Below are 22,756 nucleotides of genomic sequence, written 5' to 3' on the forward strand. Positions count from 1 at the left end.
ACTGCTAGATTCAAACCTCTTTTTAAAAAAATTCGCATATTACTTCCAAGTTTGTACATACTTGAAACACTTACTTTTATACACGAACCGAAATCCAAAGAACATAGAAAAATAATAATTTTCATATTCCCGAAGTTCGACTCACTGCATACCAAAAAGGACCATTTTACACAGGCATCCAGTGATGCAATACGTTACCAAATAGTTACAAAAAATTTAGAGAACGACGGTCCTTAAAAGTAAGGTGACAAAATTGCTGTTGGAATATACATTATATTCAGTTGAAGAATTTCGGGAATTAAATAATTTTATAAAATAAATTTAGATTGTATACACTATATAATATTGTACTTTTACAAGACTAGTCCACCATTTAATAAGAACTTAAAAGATACAATTTGTTTCGTTGATTTTGCATTGTATTATATAATTCTTATACTACAGAGCATTTCCTGACATTCGCTACGAGACTCGGCGGCAAGCGGCCCGGCGTCAGGGATTGCCTTTCCCGGTGAACGGGTCCGCGACAGTCGCACGCTACAGTCTGTTTTCTTCGCTCTCCCTGCCTTCGCTCTCTTTCCCTTTCTGTTGACGTTGCAGACTGACGCCAGTATAATCCTCCCTCGGAAGTTGTGTTGTGTCGTGTCCGTGTGTTGAAGATTGTGGTTTAATATGGCACCACAAAAGTTTACATGACAACAAAGGATTTATCGTGTCGAGTGTTACTTCGGAAAGAGGAATTGTGGAGAAGTGCGACGACGTTTTGCAACGAAATTTCTTGTGGAAAGAAAAATGGGGAAATCTAAAAAAATAAAGTAAACAAAGACAATCCGCACACCATCCGTGAGTTAAAAGAGAGTATTGTACGAGAAATCGGGAGAATTACAGTAGACGAACTTGCACGTGTAAATGTCAATTTCCTTCGGAGATGCCAGGAATGTGTTGCAGCAGAGGGACATCATTTTCAACACCTTCTGTAGTCAAGGTTGGTACACAATATGAAAACTGTAATTTTAATAGCAGACTCTAGCGACTGTCGCGGACCCCGTTCATCGGAAAAGACAAGCGCTGATGCCGGGCTGCTTGCCGCCGAGTCTCGTAGCGAATGTCAGGGAATGCTCTGTATTATAAAAAAAAATAGTGCCTAATTGACATTACATATATATGTATATTATGTGCGATGTCAACATGTTGTATTTTCTAATGTACATGCACCAATGCCCCCCCCCCCCCAGGGGTACTTTCGGTGTGAAAAGCTCTAAATAAACCTCAATTCCAGAATGCTCAGAAAACACAAACACGAGGCCCTAAAATATTAAGCAGACAACCATTCATAATCCATCCCCTATCACTTTCAGCGCTGAAATTGGAAAGGAGAAATCACTTGTACCTGTTTCTTGCCTGACTTGCTGGAGAGGAAGGTTAGCGATGCGGGGATGTCTTGAGAAGAGCAAGTGGCAGATTCCGGTTGGTCGTAATGATGATTGCGGCAATCTTCCCTCCTTGCGGTACAGCCCCGAAGGGGGGGATCTTTTCCTAATTGTCCATTATGCCGAAATTGGATTTTTCCAGGGAAATATATTACCCCGCTTCGTATCCCACGCGGTTTTCCTGCAGATAAGTGACGAAGACGAGTTTCCTCTTCATTTTTCTCTCCATGGGGTGTCTTGATCTGTACGTTATTACGGCGATGGGATATTTAATTTTTCATTAAATGCGTCGTCGCTTGTTGAGAGTTGATTCTTCAAGTGAATTAATCGGCTATAAAGTGTTAATATATTTACACAAAATTAATGGTTTTTCCATATTATCCGGAATGATCTTTGGAACAGGAATTTAAATGTGTGAGAGGCTTCACTCAATGCAGAAGAACACTGGAGGAAATTTAAAAAAATGAGAATTGCAGTATGGAGTTCTCTTTCACAAGTCGAGTAAGCTATCACCATTGAAATCTAATTCAACAGAAGAGATTACGAATCTATGTTTATTAAAAAAAATATGATTTTTAAATTGTCTGATGACACTTGGGATCTGTAATCAGGGTGGCCACTCCAGGACCATGACAAAATACAAGTATACTTCCCGGTTTTCAAGGCGAACCGTCCAAAAATTCAAGGCTACAAGAAGATGCTTTCTCTATTTCAATCATACATATTACAGTCTTTCACAACCTATATACAAACATATTGACAATATAACGAGTGATTCAACGTATCCGAAAATTTTCTATTTCAATTCAATTAAAGGGTAAACATACTTAAAATATTTAATTTAAAGTGCGGAGTTTTTACATTTGCTATTTCACAGACTTGAAATACATTTAAAAACGCAAGTCACAAATGTAGGGCACCTAATGTTACTAATCTACGAGAAATTGTTAATTGTATGAGAACGTCAAATGAAGTAGAACTTGCCAGAAAATTTAGAATATTACTCCGATTATATCTTCAGACTATTTTCGGGTTTTCAAAACTATTTACGGTTATTTACGAAGAGAATAAACAAGGGCAACATATTGAAAAGGGTGAACTGGAGTGAAAAATAGAAGAAGACTTCTCGATAGGAAGACATTATACATATAATGGTATTGGTAGGTTGTCTCTTATTGTTCCTTCATTTACGTTCATAAAGAAAAACGACGATGCCTCTCGCTTCGTATCTCCTGAGATTACATACTTCTATTCTGTTCAATTTAGAATTCGTTATTCACTTTTTAAATTTGTTGGTTGTGTTCATGCCCTTCCCCATCCTCCAAATTTCTCTCTCTTTCTCTCCGCTCGATACAGCAGAACTCCTCCACGTGGAATCATTCTTGTAGAAATAAAGGAACGAAAATTATGTACGAGTGCGTTTGTTGCTATGGCACCGGGCAGAAATATTCCCCTTGCGGGGTGAGCTGGAGTGTAAAGCAGGTTGTACAGATTATTTACAGAACCACGATCCCAGCTGTACAGTCGGCTGCGTAAGTGGTTTATTTAACCACAAACACCTCTCCTGCCGTTGTTTATTCTGCAGGAAGTATTTAAGTGCCCTGCAGGAACGTTTCTGAAAACTGTTCCAGGAGGATTAAAAGTGGCTAATAGAGTAAAAACAATTGTAACGTATATTGAACAACAATGTAAGGGATGCGCTCTTCATGGTTGATACCAATTATTCATGCACGTAAGCACTATGTAAAAGATCCACTCATATGATTGGCTTCAATTATTCATTCAGCAAAACACCATTGTAAAGAATGCACTTTTTATGGTTCATATCAATTAATTCGTTTGGTGTTTCGATATATATATACTATATAGACAAAAGTCACCGGACACCCAGTGCTGTTCATTTCAAAGATACCAGCCAGGTATCTCATAAGATGTTGGACCTTCCTTCGTTATTATTACAGCATTTACTCTTCGGGGCATGCATGCTTTTCGCTAAGTTCTGGTATTTTGCTGGTGGAGTTTTTTTTCCATTCGTCCTATAGACCAGTGAAGAGTTCATGAGTGGTTTCGGTCGAGTGGTTCTGCCACGTAACCGACGCTCCAGTTCATCCCAAAGATGAGGTTCCAGTCGGGGCTTTGAGCAGGCCAGCTAAGCACATCCACCCTATTGTCCTCAAACCACGAGGTAACGAACCCTTCTTTATGGGCAGGGGCATTATCGTGCTCAAAGAGAAAAGGGTACATTCCAAACTGTTGCCACAGTGTAGGCAGCATTCTATTGTCTAAAATGTCCTCATAAACACCACTGTCATGCTGACATTGACCAAAAGTAATGGTCCGAAGCCAAACCAGGACTACCGCCACGTTCATGTGGGTGTCCGGTGACTTTTGGCTATATAGTGTACACGTGTGTCTTTGTCAAGAGCAAATAATGACCACAGGTAAACTTATTTTATAATTCGTGGAGGGAGGAGGTAAAAAATACTGCGGGGAAGGCGCACTTCCTTTCACCCCCCCCCCCCCGCTTCTTCTGTTACGATTACAATGCCACCCTGCATTGGCAGATGGAGAGAGGTTTCCCACTCACTACACGGAAACGACCGACGAAGCCGAATACGCGACAAAACGTACCTACCACCTGGGCGGCTACCTGCGCAGGGTCTTCTAACGAGTCTTAAAATATTTGCTATGCGACAAAACGTACCACTTGATGGGACGGCATCAAAAATCCTGTCGTTTGTTATTACAGTTCCATACTTATTCGAATTTCCACGTTTTGCAACCAACTATTCACAAAGCCATCAAAGAAAAAGAGTTAGCTTCGCTGATTCTGGGGCTTCAGAGTGTATTTCCAGCCATCCATCATAAACTTCCTCCGTTTTTAAGAAGGCCAGAACGGCACGTATGCGTATATGCAAACGGATTTCCTCATTCTGTCGATACTCGACCGAAAGTCCTATATCTTGAACTTTACGCCAAAGGCAATTTTTAAAATGGAAGAAGCACATACTGATTTCTGTCGAAGGAAACACTTGGCGAATCGCAGATGTGGCTGTCAATTTGGAAGCATGAACCTATAACCTAACCTAACGTAACGTAACCTATCCTAATCTAACCCAAGGTCAAGTTAGCTGGGTGCTGATTCGGGTGGCAGATAGCTCACCGTATTGGAATGTCTGACATGTCAAGGGCAAGTTCAAGCGTTTTCCTCGAAGTGGTAAGTTTTGTCGCGCAGTAAATATTTTGAAGTTCTTGGTGGATCCTTCACAGGTAGCTGTTTATCTGAGTGGTACGTTTCGTCGCGAAAACCCAAGTGGTACGTTTTGTTGGGAAGCCTCCCGCCCCTCTCACAACGCTACAGTACCGCTGTTCGCTCTGACGTCCACACGTGCATAAGATAGCACTCTTCCACAAATACGGCAGGGCAGGTTGGACAGACCTGCTCAGCAAAAGCACAGTCCTGCCATTACTTGAAGCACTTCTGAAGCGCCTCCTTTGGTATGGCCGCAAACCAGCTGTCGCATGTTTTCATGCGGCAAAATATTCACCGCGAAGCCGTGGAGTAGGAAAGAACCATACGTCTGCAGGTGCAAGATCAGGCGAGTAGGACGGGTGTGACCAGCGGAATGTATTTCTCCGCCGGGAAATTGATGTCGCGGATTTTAAGATTGCCACGCGACATTCGGGGAAGCAAGTTTGCAACATATCTTCTTGTACGAGCACACCAGCGCCACTCCGGGAACATTTAGTAACCACTCGTAGATTCCTTCATCAATTACATAGAGATAACTTCAGCATCATTCTATTCCACGTGCTTTCCGAGCCAGAAAACTGGTCGCAAAGGACTAATTGATTGATTGACAGATTTTAATTCACATTTCTGCCTCTTTTGGCTAATCGTGAAGATCGGGATGAGCGACGATGTAATGAAATTGATGAAGGGACACTCACAAAGAACACCCACGCCCGCGCAAGAATTCGAACTCGGGACCCTTGGCGTGCTAACCTCGCAAAGAACTAAACGGCTCAAAACGGGAACCCCAACTACAGAAATGAACCCCACATTTGCAGTATTGAGCAGCGGGACGTTTCTAAGCCAATGCTTCTGTTCAGGATCTCTGCCTGAACCTGAACTATTTCAAACACGAGCTTTTAAGGAGAGTGGCAATACACCTTATGGACTCGACTTTACTGACAACGGGAAGAAGAATCGTAGATAACCTGAGGGATTCCCATCTGATCATATATTTCCAGCATCCAGCACATTTCCTTCACTGTGGAAGAAAGCGAGAACACATTTCCTTTCATCTTCCAAACAGATACACGAGGCGTTTGCCGGTTAACCTCTATCTCACCCGTTTCCCTCACCTAATAGCGAAAAAAGCAGTCTTTGTATTCACTAGAGCCCGCAGCAGCGGGTTTTGTAAAAGCAGTCATTTGTCAGCAGCTTGTATCGATCTTCTCATGCATGCTTGGGAACGCGGCCAAATATAATATATCGGAAAAGCAGGCGCACTAAGCTGAGATTAATTTAGTAATTAAATCATCACTGTGCGCTCGGGAGCGTATAAAGCGGGCATTATAGACATATGAGCTAGAAATTCTGCTTTGCTCCATGACGGGTCTTCCCTGTTCGAGTCCCGGTGGGGTGTTGACGCTGCGCCACTCGCGTATCACTGTCTTTCCATTACAGCCCCAATGGAGGAATACTCTATCGTGTGGATCTGTAGAACAAGGCCGTGCATAAGAGCAGAGAGGGGGAGAAAGCGAATGGGCGGTGCTGAAGCAGTACACACTGTTTCAAAGGCTGACACAGTTGAGGTCCTGATTTGAACGCCAGCTCGCCGAGGCCCCGGTTCGAACGCCAGTTCGTCGAGGTCCCGGTTCGAACGCCAGTTCGTCGAGGTCCCGGTTCGAACGCCAGTTCGTCGAGGTCCCGGTTCGAACGCCAGTTCGTCGAGGTCCCGATTCCAACGCTAGTTCGGTAGCTGATATCTCGAGGGGGCAGCCGGACGCGTATCTGGTTTCGAACCAGCACCTGTTTCTATGAACAGCGCTGTTGCCACTTTTACCAGCATCGTTTAGACATCTATTCAATCACTGCGATTACGTTACGTTACACTCCCAAGGTCTCCACATTGTACACAACAATACCTAGCAAAGATAACGCAACTGCACATTAAGAAATCTCTAAAGAAACTGAATTGGCAACATCTCATTTACTCCACGTGGGCTTGATAAGAGTTGTCAGTAAAGCATAAAAATCTAATAAACAAAATAATTAATATAAATAACACTCTTAACATAAGTTTTTATTAGATAACATTTACTTAGTATATTTAGTGGCCGCGGTGGCTCAGTCGGTAACGCGTCTGACTACCATGCTAAAGGTCCCGGGTTCGATCCCGGCCGGTTCAAATCCGGGAACTTTTCTAACGATGGAAGCGGCCCCGGCGCCCACCCAGCGTCGAATAACATTGGTACTTGGGGAAAACCCTGGGGGGTAAAGGCGGTCAGGGGCGTGATGCTGATCACATCACCCCCACTCACGACCGGATCAAGAAAGTGTGGGGCGTTACCCCCACACCCCCTATACGCCTTCATGGCGTGGTGCTATGCACAGGGGAGCTTAGTATATTTAAAGTACGCTTAACTTCCAAATAAAAAGATTATAATAAAACGAACGCTATTGATGGGAAAAGTTTGAGGGGAGGATATACTGGTCCCTACGCGGACGTAACGGGTGGTTCTTTACTGCTGTAACAGAGAGAACTCTCATTTAGGAACTTTCTTTGAAATAAAGTGGCGTTCGAATCAGGACTTCAACTTTAACTGCAGCCGCTCTCCCACCTCCGCAATCCCGTTTCCTCGCACGTGTTCACTGGTCGGACCGTCTTGCGTCACTACTTACCCAGAGACTTGCTTTCGTTCGTTGACTGCAGATATTCCCTGGACAGAGCATAAAAGCCAGACTTTCAAGGAACTACATTTTATGGATAGCCCGACAGGGTCCGGACCCTGTAACATCCGTATTCGGGTACCTGATCTTCTGATTGTAATATAATTAAGCCTTGTTTCCATATTAAAAACACTAAGTTGCTGACCAAGGCAGTTTATTAAGATTAAAAAAAAAAAAAACACTTAACCGGTAACGTTTCAACCCTGCTATGTGTATGTAATCTTTCTGTGTGTAGTAATATTACGTCATTTTAGTTTAGTTCTTCGTCTGAGGAAGACCCTGATTCAGGGCTGAAACGTTAGTTACCTGTTAAGTGTTTATCACCTTAAAAAACTGCCTTGGTTAGCAACTTAGTGATCTTCTGATTGATTCATTCACTGATTTGGTTTATTTAACTTCCCTTTTTCTGCCAATCGCGAAGATGAGATTGAATGGTGATGAAAAAATTAAAGCAAAATCAAAAATACACAGTATATGGACGACATAACACGAGCCCCACGGAGAATTATGCTAGTGTAGAATCCAGACGCCAGAGGTCTCCCCGATGGCGTAGTAATAACGTCGTCATCTTTTAATAAAGGAGTCCCGGGATTGATACCCGGTGGGAGCATGTGGCACAGTAGTTCGGATCCCAATTAAGCCTTTCTGTGCATAAGGTGGACTCAAAAACAATTCAATCAATCAATCAAACCAGAGGCCAGAGCCTCGTTCTATCCGATTTTAGGTTATGGATAGAGATATACGAGGGGATGCTGAAAAGTTCGTAGCCCGACCAAGTTCCCAAACTGTTTAAAGGAAGGTCACATTATGTCTTGAAAGTACATATGTGTGCATATATACCAAAAGGCATTGCATAATTGACAGACTTCCTTGTTGTTTCAGGTTTATTAAGTGACCACGAATACTCAGCAAGCGAACTCAAAAAGGTGTCCTGTCTCTTCATGACAATGCACCTGCCCATCGAGCAGCAGCAACACAGCAGAAATTGCGAGACCTGGCTCCATCTGACTAATTTCTGTTTCCTCAGCTCAAAAAAACACCTGAAGGGACGACATTTTGCCTCAGATCAGGAGGTGATTACTGCCACAGAGCATTGGTGCAAGGAGCAAACTTCAGAATTTTATTTAAGTGGTTTGCAAAAGTTGGAGCACCGAGCCAGAAAGTGCATTGAGCTTCGAGGGGAGTATGGTGAGTAAGTATGAAGTTTCATCATTCCAAGTGCATTCCTTCTACGTCGGGCTACGAACTTTTCAGCATCCCCTCGTAGAAGAGGAGAAAGAGAGAGCTGTCAGAAGTTGCCATATTTTCGGAACACCGAATCCAATCACTTCTTGCCATCCCTATTATTTTACATAGACCTAACGTTTGTGTCCATCTTTTAACAAACAAATCTACAGAGAGGAGGGACGCACATAGAGGGGGGACACACACACACACACACACACGCACAGAGAACAGCAGCCAGAAATTTTGTTCGAAAATTGAAGCAACTTAAGTGAACAACGCGTATTCGAGACAGTGCCAACACTCCCCCCCCCAGAAGAAAACCCTCCCGCAAACGGATAAGAAGAGTTCGCGCTCTGACAATGCGAGAAAGGGAAATTAAATTCTTTATTATACACAAAAAAAAAAAAAAAGGCGAAAGTTCGAAAGCAAACCAAGCAAAGTTCTGCAACGCGAAGACGCAACCTGCATGCGAAAGTTGAAAATTCTCTGCTAATTAAATTTGGAAACTGGTAATGTGCGTAGCTGCTTTTGTTAGCCTGGCAGGCTACCGCGAGAGGCCGAGCAAGCAAATGCTAATTTCGCTGGGAAGAGGAGGAACGAAACAAAAGGTGTGACGTCCCCATAGTAACAAGGGAAACCTAGCAGAACACGGGAAAAAGGCTTCCACGTTCCTCCAATCTTGTAGAACATTTCGAATAAAAGGAAGTTATGAAGAATCTTTAGTTATGAATAAGGCAAGTTTCGCCAAGGGGAAAATATGATATCTTCCAAAAAGGAAGCTTGTTTCGATCTCACTCCCGTCAAAGGTTTGTCGCAGTCTGTTATAAATATACATTATGCTCAGATAAGCTAACTAAGACAGCATCTACAATTTTCACCAATCAGAAAACATACAAAAAGCCTCAGATGTAAAATATACGAGTTTGATCACCTCAAAGAAAGAATCACAGGCGCCAGATCCCAAATCAGCTAGAAGGCGTCTTGAGCAACTGGGAGCATTGAATAGAAACATGCATTCAAGATATTGAACACGTACTGCAACTCTAACAATTACATATCAATCATGCACGTATTTGTTTAACTATGTAACCTGACATTTGCCTCACCCTATAGAAAGAGTGAGAGGGTGAGGGGAAAAGGGCAGATTGGTACACAATAGGAAGAGAGGAGTGGAAGCACAAGTGACGAAGATGGCACAACAGACGAAGATGGGGTAGAGTGAATATGATGACCAGAAGAGAGCAGGATTGGAATGCAACAAATACAGAGCGGTGGTGGAGAAAGAGAGAAAGATGGAGAAGGGTTGAGAATATGAGGGCAAGATTGGAACACAATAGAAAGGAGTGGTGGCACAACAGATGAAGATGGAGTAGAGTGAAGACTGTGAGAAAAAGGCAGCATTGGAATGCAACAAAAATAGAGGAGTGGTGAAGCAAGAGAGAAAGATGGAGAAGATTGAGAATATGAGAAGATAGGAGAGGAACTGGAATGCAATAGAAAGAGGAGTGGTGGTACAGCAGACGAAGATGGGATAGAGTGGAGAGGGTGAGAAGAAGGAGGCAGGATTGGAATACAATAGAAAGAGAAATGGTGGAGGAAGACATGAAATTGGAGAAGGATTGAGAATTTGAGGTGATGACAGACAGGACTAGAAAGCAATAAACAGAGAAGAGAGGTGGAGCAAGAGAAGTTGGACAAGAGTTGAGAGTTTGAAAAAAAATGTGGGTAGGAATGGAACACGATAGATGCGGTACAGTGAAGAGGATGAGAAGTACAGGGTGTCTACACCGAAATGCCCTATTTTTTGAGGCAGTTTAAAAATAGTAAATCTTTCTGGTTTCAGGTCTGACTTGTCCGTTGGGAGCAGAAGGACTTGAAGTTACTGCCTATTTTTTTTTTTAACGTGTGGCGCGCATTGGTGTTGGTGTAGTTGTCCATCGAAACCAAAATGGCGTCAGTGCACGAGAAGGCACAAACTGTGCTTTGGTACGCGGAGTTTAAATCCATTGTGATGGTGCAAAGGCAGTTTCGTTGTGTTTACAATAAAGCAGCACCGGACGCCAAGAGGATAAAATCATGGCACAGACAGTTTCTGGACACTGGCAGCATTCTGAAACGGCATGGAGGGGGTCGGCGTGTCTCCGAAGAACAAGTTGAGAATGTCCGCCAAGCGTTCCAGGGAAGTCCACGCAAATCAATTCGTCAGACTTCACGGGAACTTCAGATGCCTCGTGCAACTGTTCATAAGGTCCTCAGAAAGCGGTTACATCTGTATGCATACAAGGTGCAGATTCTGCAGGCCATCAAGCCTGATGACAAGCAACGACGATATGACTTTGCATGTGACATGCTTAACCGAATCCTGCCTTCTTGTCAAGTGTAATGTTTTCTGATGAGGCCACATTCCATGTCTCTGGTGCTGTGAATAAGCATAACGTTAGAATTTGAGGGTCAGAGAATCCACACAGTATCAGGGAAAAGGTGCGAGATAGCCCGAAAGTGAACGTTTGGTGCGGCCTCATGTGCGACAAGATCATTGGACCGTTCTTCTTTGCTGAGGAGACTGTCACAGGAACGGCGTACATAGACATGCTGGAGTTGTTTTGTTTTCTGAAGGTTGAAGACCTGCAACGAAACCTTTGGTTTCAGCAAGATGGTGCTCCACCTTACTGGTCGCTGGATGTTCGGAAACTTCTGAATGAAACATTTCTAGGACGCTGGATTGGACGAGATTGACCCGTGCATTGGCCTCCACGTTCTCCGGACATCACACCATTAGATTTTTTTTCTCTGGGGGCTACGTGAAGGACAGGGTGTTCGCCACTGCAGTGCGGGACCTTGAAGATCTCCGTACTCTGATTGTGAAAGTGATTGGTACCATCCCTCCGGACATGATGCAGCGGACCTGGATGGAAGTTGAATATAGACTAGACATTCTTCGTGTCACCGCAGGGGCTCGCGTAGAAGTGTTTTGATTTGTTGTTGTAATTTTTTTTTAAAACTTAACTTGAGATACAACTTATTTTTGTAAAAAAAATTATTAATTTCATTTCATTTTGTATATGGAGTAAATTGAAAATAGGGCATTTCAGTGTAGACACCCTGCATATTGTAGGATTGGAACACAGTAGAAAGAGATGCGTGGTGGTGCAACAGAGGAAGGCGAGGAAGAGAGAAAAGTGTTAAGAAGACAGAATTAGATCATAATTGAAGGAAGTGGTGATGGACACACAAGAGAATTGCTGGAACAACAGAAGAAGGACAAGCTTCATTTTCATGTCGACCCAAACACAGAACGGCTGAAAGATGAAGCTGACGGTAGGGACTTCTGGAAGTTGTACACTTTAACACGGGGATTAGATTAATGGCTTTTCACACCGTGGTTTCCCAACTCTGCCATTATTGTTCTGCTATGCAAGGTTTGATCGGCACATCCTTGATAGGACAAGCTGGAAGAGACGTGTTAAACAGAGAAAGAAACAAAGTACTCACCCCAAAGGCAGAGTACCGCTTCGTCCGCCGCTGCTCCTTATTAAGGAACACTTCGGACTTCGGTCGTGGTGGTTTCTTAGGCCGAAGAATGACGCGCGCCTCCTCTCGTATGTCCTCGTCCAGGAGTTTCGAGTCGCTGGAGACGGAAAGTTGCCGGTGGACGGGCTCGTGGTCGCCCAGACGGTCCCAGCCTGGAATGAGAGAAAGAAAGGCTTTAATATAATCAGCTTGGAAAAAATAACATATTACAATTTCAAATGAAAAACTAAAAGTACAATAAAAATTGTGGGGCAAACTGTATAAAGCTTAAATGTACATGAGGTATCAACTGTTATTGACAAAACGACCTCAAGGCTGCAACACTAATCAGGTGAGCTTCAAAACGCCATTTTTGTTATTTTAAAGATGGCGCATCTTCTACACACTTGCATATGTGAAGAGGAGTGGTTCCTTGCCCTCTGTCAGCCTAAAACTAACAGAAATTTCTCGGCAAGTGAAATTCAATATATCTCTGCATGCTTACCACACCAGCAGTTTACTATTGGAGGAGAAAGTTCGACAATGGCCTCAGTTCGGAGGCAGATGGGTGGCAAGGCCTTCGCAGTGGCTTATAAGTGACTGCACTTGGATCCCAAAGACTTATTTCTTCTTAAGCTATACAGGCACTAACTCAAGGTTGAAATTACTTGTAGATCAGCAAAAGGTCTGTGTTAAAATGTAGCAAACGGGTGCAACCCTAAATGCAGAATCTACTAGATAAGAAACAAAATGAAAATAACGTTTTCACTTTACTCTCCTTTGTAAGTACAAGTAAAGACGACTATGCAATACTTTAGTTTCAGTCTGAACCAATGAAAAGAACAATGAAACAATGGAATCAAGAATACTCCATTTCTAGTTCTATTCCGAAACAATGAAAGGAATATTGCAGTACTAGCCTGAAACAATGTGAACAATACAATATTGGATTTCCAACCCCAAAACAATGGAAACAACAATGCAATTGGATATCCAACCTGAAAACATCGAACCAATTGCAACAACCTATATTGCAGTTCCAGTCTGAAACAATGAAAACTATGCAATATTAAAAGTTCCTGTTTGAAATCCTAGTCTGAAACAATGGAAAGAACAATGCAATAAGTAACTGCTGCGACTTTTCCAGGATTTCCAAATCAGTAAAAACCTTGATAATACATTGTAAAAATGTGTGCACGAGTGATGTCACGGTATCGATGATCCGCCGCCACGAACGCGGGTGGGGTTAAACAGCGGTCGAGTTGTTCTCGTCCAATCACACTCAACCTTCAGCCAATGGGCGCAGCTTTCATTCTGCTTGTCTACTCCACGTGGAGTCCTTGAGCTATTGGGCGCAGCTGTCATTCTGCTCGTCTACTCCACGTGGAGTCTCAGTCACACGACTGCGGATACGCTGTTGCCGTAGTGCCAATTTGTTGTTTGCAACTTCAATGTGGACACCTTTCTCCTTTCGCAGCTGCTGGAGAGTAAATGTGGCGACACTGTGCGTTGAATGTGATTGTTGTAGCTGGTGGGCGCGCTCCGTGGACTACAAAGCCAGCCAGTCGTTAACGAAGCTAGCACGTCGACTATATCAGTAATTACACCTTCTCATTGTAAACAAATACAAACAATTATACCATGGCCAGACTCAAGCACGACAACAAAATCCGGACCGAACTTTAGGTTTATAAAAAAGAGGATATATCCAGAAAAAAAAAAAACGACTGCATGATAATCTGAGAACCTAACTGACGATAACGCAGGGTAATACAAAATGATGACACGAAGGGAACACTCTTAAGATTCCATATCATGCAACTAGATGCCAACACTGACGGCATGACGTGTAAAGTAAAATGGCTAGTGGACGGCAAAAGCTTTTTTAAGTGATCCGGTTGGCCAACTAGGTGACCCGATATTACGTCATGTGACCTTATTTCTATGGGGCTGAGTTCAACATGCTACCACTGCCCACAACTACCGAGAGAATCAAACATCTTATTATTAAAGCTAAAGTAATATGCTGGACTGTGTGGCAGTACCGAATCACTCGCCACTGTGACGTTGCACGCTCAAACCATATGGCCATTTCAAATCTGGTGATTAATTTTGAATTACTCTGTATTTCAAGAAAATTTAGTATAAATTTAACAGTGATGAGTTTTACCATTCACTGGAAGCTTTGCGAATATCTCCCAGAAATTTCGGCTCTTGCAGCAAGCTCATTGTGAAATGTGTGCACAATCTGGAAGTGAAAGCCTTTCACTTCTACAGAGAGAGAGAGAGAGAGAGAGAGAGAGCAGATCCCGCCTGAAGCCATCGTAAGGCAGACCGCACAGCGGTCAGAACACAGGTTTAATTACGAGAAACGGTCAAAACATTATTAATTATACAGTCGCTGAAACGAACGCTCGTACTTATTACGAATCTTGCTCTCCTCGCGTTGCCATGGAGAAATGAGAATAATCCCGGTCTGTAAACGCGTCAAAGGTAGCTGCCATAGCTCCACATCAAATTATGTCAATTGAGGGAGGCAATGCGTATATTTGCTCTGCACAATGATTGAATTAGTGGTATGTTGTGCAAATCCCACGTCTTGTACTAATAATTCTGCTACGCTAACGATCTCGCCATGCACATGCAACACGTTTCGCAAAGATACAGTTCCGAGCTTCGATTCCTAGTTGTACGACATGGAGTGAGGTTTGCATCATTCACTTCTAATTAGAAAAAAGCTCATTATTCTCGTATTTATGGTTCTCGACAGAAATACGTACAGTTCTGTTAATTGGTATTCTGGCAGAGTAACGAAAAGGGGAAAAAATAGCATGAAAAATGTAATACTGTACAAAATGCAGGAAGCAGGTCACCACTCACTAACGAATAAATTGCACCATGTATTAACAAAATAATACATCATGGGATTTTTATACGATAGGTCACACATTGTATACTCTGTCCCAGCTAACTGTGGAGCAGGCAAACGAAAACGAGTCTCTGCGCAAGTAGTGACGGGAGACGGCTCCACCAATGAACACATGAGAGGAACGGCATTGCGTGGAGTGGGGGAAAGCGACTACAGTTACCATCCTTCCCAGCAGCGTGTACTCCTTCAGTCTGGCCACTCGATTTCCTTCGCTTCTCTGGCCTTGCTCCACAGATAGCTGGGACAGGGTATAGACAATTTTCTTAAAAAATTCACATCTTTCTCAAACGAAGTGTGTAGAGGTTAATAACAAAATAGAATAACTATGAATTTCCGTAGCCTGTTCTTAACGGTATAAAAAAGTGAGAAATGAACTGTTGTGAAGCAAGTTCACATACGTCTGGTGTATCCAGCAGAACAGTTATCTACACGGCAGAGAGCACTCGACGCAGTACATCTTGAAGTGTATTTTGCAGACTAACGAAACTCTGGCGTCTATACTCTCAACCAGTCTAATCTTCTGTGGGGCTTGTCTGTTCATGTGTCTTTGTGATTGTCTCTTCATCAATTTCATCATTCACCCTCATCTTCGCGATTAGTCAAAAGTGAAAAAAAACGCAACGTTAAATAAAACACATGAAACAAGTATCTTGACGGTGGTCGCGGGTTCGATACCCGGTGGAGGCTCATAGTGATTGATTGATTTGCTGTTTTAAGTCCAATTTATGCCCACTAAGGCTATTCGGGACTGGACCTACAGTTTAAAGTGGAATCCGAACCACTATGTGCCTCCACCGGGTATCGAACCCGGGACACCTTGATTACAAGGCAACGACGCTACCACTGCGCCATCGGGGAGGCCCCCAGAGGCTCATAGTGGTTCGGATCGAACTGTAAACCGTAGGTACAGTCCCAATTAGCATTACTGTGCATAAAGTGCTTAAAATACCAAATTAATCAATCAATCAAGTATCTTCACGGATGTTACAGACGTCCATTAATAATAATAATACTAGTTTGACAAGTACATAATATTTCATTGTAAGATTACAATGTTGATAATTTTATTTTCTTTATTACAGCGTTGAGTAATTTAAGATAATTCTCTCATTATTATTGTTGTTGTTTTGGTTGATAAACTAACCAGCAAACATGGAGTGATTTGACAGGGGTTTGAATCGCGCGAAATTTCATCGACAAGAAACTAAACATTTTCGCGTAGGGAAATTGTTGAAGATTAGCAGAAGTCTGCGAAATAAAATAATTGAAAAGGCAGTAGGAAATCAATTCCCTTATGAGTAGGGAGCCAAAGTTGATAAAATGTCATTTTTTCCTGACATCTCGGACACGATGCCCATTAAATATACACAATGTTACACTTCGTTTAGAATCCAAGAGAGGTAATTATAAAGTGCATTTTTTTTGCCACTTTTCAAGTTCTATGTTATTTTCCCCGATTTTCGGCATTTTTTGGTCATTTTTCGCAATATTCGGAGTATTATTTCCTCATATTTTGTCACTTCCTTTATTTTGGTAATATTCTTGAGTCTTTTCAACAAGGTGAACTAGGCCTATATATATATATCATTAAATTGTTGTAAAATTATTCGGTTGTTTCCATTGGAAATCCTCGTTGCATATTTTAAATGAATGTGCAAGTGGTATCATTTGGTGCCTTCTCTTTAAAGCAAGATTACATTTTGTTTAATTCCCTTTTCATTTCAACTTTTAACCTGAAACTAACAAATTTAATGGTCATTTTTTAATGTATTTTTTCCCCATTTTTAGGACATTCTATACGTCATATACCTATATTATTTAGGTCATCAACTTCTGCTCCCTACTTATGAGTCTTTCAACGATCAAATCAACAAACCTCCCCATTTTCAATTATTTGTAAAAGTAGTACCGGCACTACAGGTATTTAGCGTCGCTTTTCTGCCACTTTTGGCTAATCGCGACGATGACAAAAATGCCGCGTCCTGGATTCGAACACGGGACACCTGACGTCTTAACCCGCTGAGATAACCACTCCGCCACAGAGATCGGTGTAAGAAAATTATAAAATACATTTTTTTTCTAAAGTCTCGAAGTACCCTACTCAAAGACTATCTCACCTTCTCTCGCATTCCACCTCAAGGATAATTCTTCCACACTTCCTTCCAGCATCCCCCTCTTCCCCCCCCCCCCCCCGCGGAATTGTTAGTGAGGCACGTCGCGTTCGGCCAATTAAACGAGCACTTTGGAGTTTGCAAAATTTAACGATTCTTTCTAGTCTCCTACCGCGATAATTACTTGCATCTTTTAGCCGGGCAAGGACGGAGACAGGGGTGAGTCAAGGAAAAAATGATTACGGAACAAGAGATGGCAAGGGCTTTTAGCAGGGGGAGTCACGGAGCATATGCCACCACTTTCCAAGCCATCTTGAATTCATTGCTCTCCTTCGCAGCGACTAATCAGCAGAACACTCAGCACTTTATCTCAGGATCTTCGCTGATAACAACATCACCCAGGAAATGAAATGTGAATTAGCAACTTGCCGAGTGAAAATTTCTCAAGGAAATTGAAGTTTACAGCGAAAGCGCCAAATGAAGTGTGTGTGCAGATACGACGAAAAATGTGGTCTGTTGCGCCCGACGACGGTCAGTGATGTAACACTTCTCAAAAACATCCAGGTATGTCGGCACTTAGGCTACTCGCGGACCTCGTCAACGCTTTGGGTGCTCGCGGACCTGGTGAGAACCTCTGCTACTAGGGGACCTGGTCAGAACCTCGTCTAGTCGCGGACCTGGTGAGAACCTTGTCTATTTTCCTTTTCCGGATTGTCTGGAGTAGCGACGCGCAGAGGCGAAAGCTTGTGGACGAGGCCAGACTAGGTGGGGAAGGGTGCAGAATCCAGAATTCCCCTAGTACGCTTGCGAGCTGTCATGTTTACTACAGAACTACTTGAGCAGTCGAGTAGCCCCCTCCCGCGCGACCCCTCCTCTCCGCGCGTTCATTGGACGAGGCACAGACCCGCAACGTGCGTCCAGAACGCGTTCGCATTCTCTTTCTCCAGACATTCCGGAAAAGGAATATAGTCGCGGACCTGGCCGCCACCTCTTCAAGTTGCGAACCTGGCCACCACCTCGTCTAATCACGGACCGGGCCAGCATTTCGTCTACTTGGGGACCTGGTCACCACACTTCGGCCAATCGCATGGTCAGCACCTCGGCCAATCGCGGACCTGGCCAGCACTTGATCATCATTCATCCTCATCTTCGCGATCCCCCAAAAGTTGAAAAAAAAAGCTAAGTAAAATAAAACAAAATCACACGAAAGGAGTACAGAAAATGAATGCATACTGAATAACATAAACCATGTAAATATTTGTAACGTTAGCAACACTACAGCCCTATCGAGAATATGAATTTGGTTCGCTGTAGAAAAAAAGTTGAAGACCATAGGTTTACAGGCTCCGCAAAAGTGCAACATGCACAATAAACTAAACAGAAGACAAGGCAAGACAAGACTTCGACAGTCAACATTTTATAAACAAGAGCTCCCTAACCAATCAAAAGCCCCTACAAAAGGAAAGACAATCAAGTTAAAGTCCCCCACCATAAGATTCATCTCCGCATATTCCCATCAGACTACTCCTTGTTATCCAGTTGCTTTATCCATTGTTAGAGAATAACAAGGTGGAACTTTTTTCCCCTCTCGGTGTATGAGTGATATTCAAACTCGTTCATTATGGCATCATTAAAATTAAAAACAAAAAAAAAGGAGGGATCAAACAAGGGTCAAACTTTCCACGAAGAGAACACCACATTCAAAAGAGGCTTTTAAAAAAAATGCAGAAGTTACAGAAAGCGCTAACACCGCCATAAAATATGCTCGACAAAGTAAAAAAAAAAGACTCGTTGTATTTAATTTCTCCAGACAACCTGGTTGTAAAAGAAGAGCCTCGTGATGGGTTTTATGAAAATTTATTGCAGCATTAATTTTTTTAAAGTACAATGTCTAACATGCTCCTTGTCTCCGTGTGCCAATCTAGCTGTAACGAGCGGCACGGGAGAACGAAAGTCTTCAGCCACCTTCACTTGACAACTTTTTTTACGTTCCCTGTTACAGCAAAAAATATGGTCTGTAAACTGCGGCGTCCACAAGGGTATCAAATGTCACGGATCCAATTTCTGATGAGCGCGGAAAAGAATAAGACGTGACGGTGGCTCATTTCGAGATTTTTTTATAACTGCAATTCTGTACGGGAAGGGGCTCGTTGGTTTCATGGCGGTAATATTTTGTTTCCAAGGTAACTCATCGTTTGTAGTGGTTGGCAAATCAAGACGAGAGAGTTGGGACGTTAAGAGAGAACTCACGTACGCGTCTGTTGATATCATCAGTATCTTCGATGAGAATGAATGTCAATGAAGTAATATCATGCGCCTGTTGCTAACCATAAATTCCAAATATAGTTACGTTGATTGAGTTGGTGTTTTAAGTTCACTTTATGCACACTAAGGCTAATCAGGACTGGACCTACACTTTAAAGTTGGATCCGAGCCACTATGTGCATCCACCGGGCATCGAACCCGGGACCCCTTGATTAAAAGGCGACGACGCTACCACTGCGCCATCGGAGAGGCCCTCAACTATAGTTACCAATCTAGCAATTTTGGGGATGGGAGGATCTGAATCCTGAATCCGGAATCTGGATCCGGATCTCGGGTAATAATGGATCCGGGTACCAGGTTTTCGGTTCCGGGGAACAAATTATTTATTGCTTGTGGATCTGGGTACCAGATTCTTGGTTCCACATTCGGGTATCTCATTTCTCGTTCCGGCTCCGGGCATCATATTCTCGGTTCTTGACCCGGTTACACGGCTTTCGGTTCAGCATTTGGTTCGTATCAGATCTGGATATTTTCGGAATCTGATAATCCGGATCAGAAAATTTTGAGGCAACCCAAATGACAATTCGAATATATTTTGTTGTCAGTTGAATTATCCACGTAAACTGGCTCGTAAAGACGTGCACGATGCACAAAAAAAGCGTCACAATTGAACACACGGGAACTCTAAGAGAAACATTCATTAAATATCTGTAGCTCTCCTAGACATGTGTAAATAGACTCATTATAGTTTCGCGCTTAAAGTAATACATACTGTATATCTTCGGTGTTATTAAAACGAAACCCATACACAGTGCACAACTGTTTCTCAAACACCGTTTTCACACACGTATTTTATGTCTTGCTAACATTGTGAACAGCTATTCTTGGGCACCAAACTCTTCGCTACTTGAGCTAAGAAAACAGTCGTGTGTTGTGTTCAGAAACTAACTATCCTTAAAGGTATGCAACCAACAACGTACAGTGGATTCGCGGGTTGCATAATCGACAGGAAATCACCGCCTAGGCAAATTCAGATGAATCGACACCACCTTCTTGTCTTCTTCAAAGTGCTTGAGCTGCACAGGTGTTGCGACTGGAACGCATTTCAGGTTATGCAAACAAGGATAGGAGTTCTAAGACCAAGAAATGTATGAAATAGATTACACAGAGTCTACTACAGACAGAGCGATAATACTTAATGCAGGCAATATAACAACAATGCTACACTGTACCACTGAACTTGTGGCTTCTGACAACAGAAACTTTTCTAAAAAGAATTCTCGTATCGAAAAACCGCGATGATATCCCAAATTCATAAAAACTACATGGACGTTCTCGGTTTCGAGTTCCGGCCTGAAGACAAAGTGAGCGAGTGTCCCTTCGCCAATTTCACATAATCATCACTTATAATCATCTCGATTAAAATAAAAACAGAAATATAAATAAATAGAACATTCAAATGCATGTATGTGTGGTTTCTTTAGATATCTGCGACACAAAATAGGCTCACGGTGCAACGAAGATAACAGAAATGTCTAAACAGTGAAAGCAAACAGCACAAAGAGTCATGACAATGTTCTACATGGAACACTAAACAGATGTAATTTTTGTGAATTTGGAATGTGATAGTAGTTTTTCGAATGAATGAATGAATTAGATTATTTTATGTCTCTTTTCTGCCGCGTTTGACTAATCGCGACAATGAGGATGAGTGATGATATGGTGAAAATGAAGGGATACTCACCTCCAACCCGGGAGGTTTCTCCGATGGCGTAGTGGTAACGTTGGCACCTTGTAATCAAGGAATCGCGGGTTCGATTGCACATTACACGGTGATTCGGATCCCACCTTAACCTTTAAACAGCCAATGGGTCATATATGACCCACGGTACCGATTACAACATTCACGTGCTTTTAGGACCTTCATACTTGTATGCGAGGTTGAAAACTCTGACAGATGTTGAGATAAGACTTTGAAATGTCATGTGGAAGAAAACCCACCCCCACCCCTCCCCCTTTTTCTAATATGCAAATTAGCTATTTAAAGCCAAAATGCAGGATTTTACATATTGCGTCATATTTCAGCCTGTATGAGGACTAGAGACTAGAAGGAAGTTTCCCTTTGTTGCAAAAGGTCTATTCTTTGAAAACAATGCAAAAGTTTGCGCCCTTTTTCCAAAATAACGGGAAAAGAGGGGACGAACGCCAGATTTTTTTTCATTGAAATTTGGTGACTTTGCCCCTCCCAACCCCGTTTTTCTCACTTGGGCTTCCTGAATTGTACACGGTGACGTGCTTCGATGTTTTTGCTTTCAAACAAAAGTTATCCGAAGTAGATTGCTCAAATAGTCTCAAGAGATATAACGTTTTTCTGAAATAAGTGCAAAAATTTAAAAATCGCGCGCAAAGGCCGCGGCGAGAGAGGGGTTACTTTCGAAAACCGACTCGGCTGTTTAAAGGTTAAACTGTAGGTCAAGTACCGATTAGCCTCTCTCTGCATAAAGTGTACTTAGAAACCCATCTCAATGAATCATTCAATCGATCCCGGGACCCCTGGCGTCGTAGCGTGTTGTGCTAATGGTTTCTCTTTAACTAGAGAAAATATTCAAACAATCTTTTCACACGCAGAGCAACGTCACATTAGAACCAAATGCTGGACTACAAGTGACATATGAATTTATTATTGTGCGTGCACTGTCTGCCATGCAAGTTAATACAGAACTGTTTGCCTAAGACCTGATGTAATCAAGTGAGAAACGAGCAGCCGTCCCCTTTTGCAAGCAACTGCGGAGAAACCACATCGGAACCTCGCGTCGACTCCCATCTGCAACAAATGTCCCGTAATTCCTGCTATCATCCACGAAAAGCATCCAGCGGGAGTTAATCGCCCCCTGAGGAATGGGCGGCCGCCGCTCCATCCTCGTTGACCTCAAAAACCTCCGTTATCTGCGTTCGACTTCGATGCCGGGTTCGCTCCGTTAGCTTGGCGGAAACGAACTTAATCTCGCCCGGCCTCTCCGAGTGCACTTTCATTCGTTTCATTAACGAGAACCATTTATTAAGGGTTTGACCCGGTTCGGTCTTTCATTTCTCCATCTTCCTCTCCACCCACCCACCCCTCCTACTCCGAGCAAACAAACTTGGGTCAGCAAATTATCCGAGAAATGAAACTCTGAGAGGGAGTCTCTTTTTTTTCTGTGTTTGTTTGCTTTCGGTCCACGGAACCACACACACCTTACTTATATTAAGGAAAGGGAGAAACAAAGTTAAAAGAGGGAAAGAATCACGAGAGAGAGAGAAAGGAGCGAAAGAAAGAGGGGGGGCG

General features: G+C 42.8%; 1 protein-coding gene across 3 annotated transcripts in view; it reads right to left on the reverse strand.

The window, feature by feature from the left end:
- Positions 1–22,756, reverse strand: part of Eip63E (cyclin dependent kinase Eip63E) — a 534,609-nt gene that overhangs the window by 109,674 nt on the left and 402,179 nt on the right. For all 3 annotated transcript variants that reach the window (XM_083143954.1, XM_083143952.1, XM_083143953.1), the window contains one exon: positions 12,109–12,299. In XM_083143954.1, the coding sequence (XP_083000080.1) occupies positions 12,109–12,299 (191 nt within the window). The remainder of the gene's footprint in view (positions 1–12,108; positions 12,300–22,756) is intronic.

The sequence above is a fragment of the Lepisma saccharinum genome, chromosome 22 (assembly GCF_977018435.1).
Source record: "Lepisma saccharinum chromosome 22, izLepSacc3.1, whole genome shotgun sequence".
NCBI classification, from domain to species: domain Eukaryota; kingdom Metazoa; phylum Arthropoda; class Insecta; order Zygentoma; family Lepismatidae; genus Lepisma; species Lepisma saccharinum.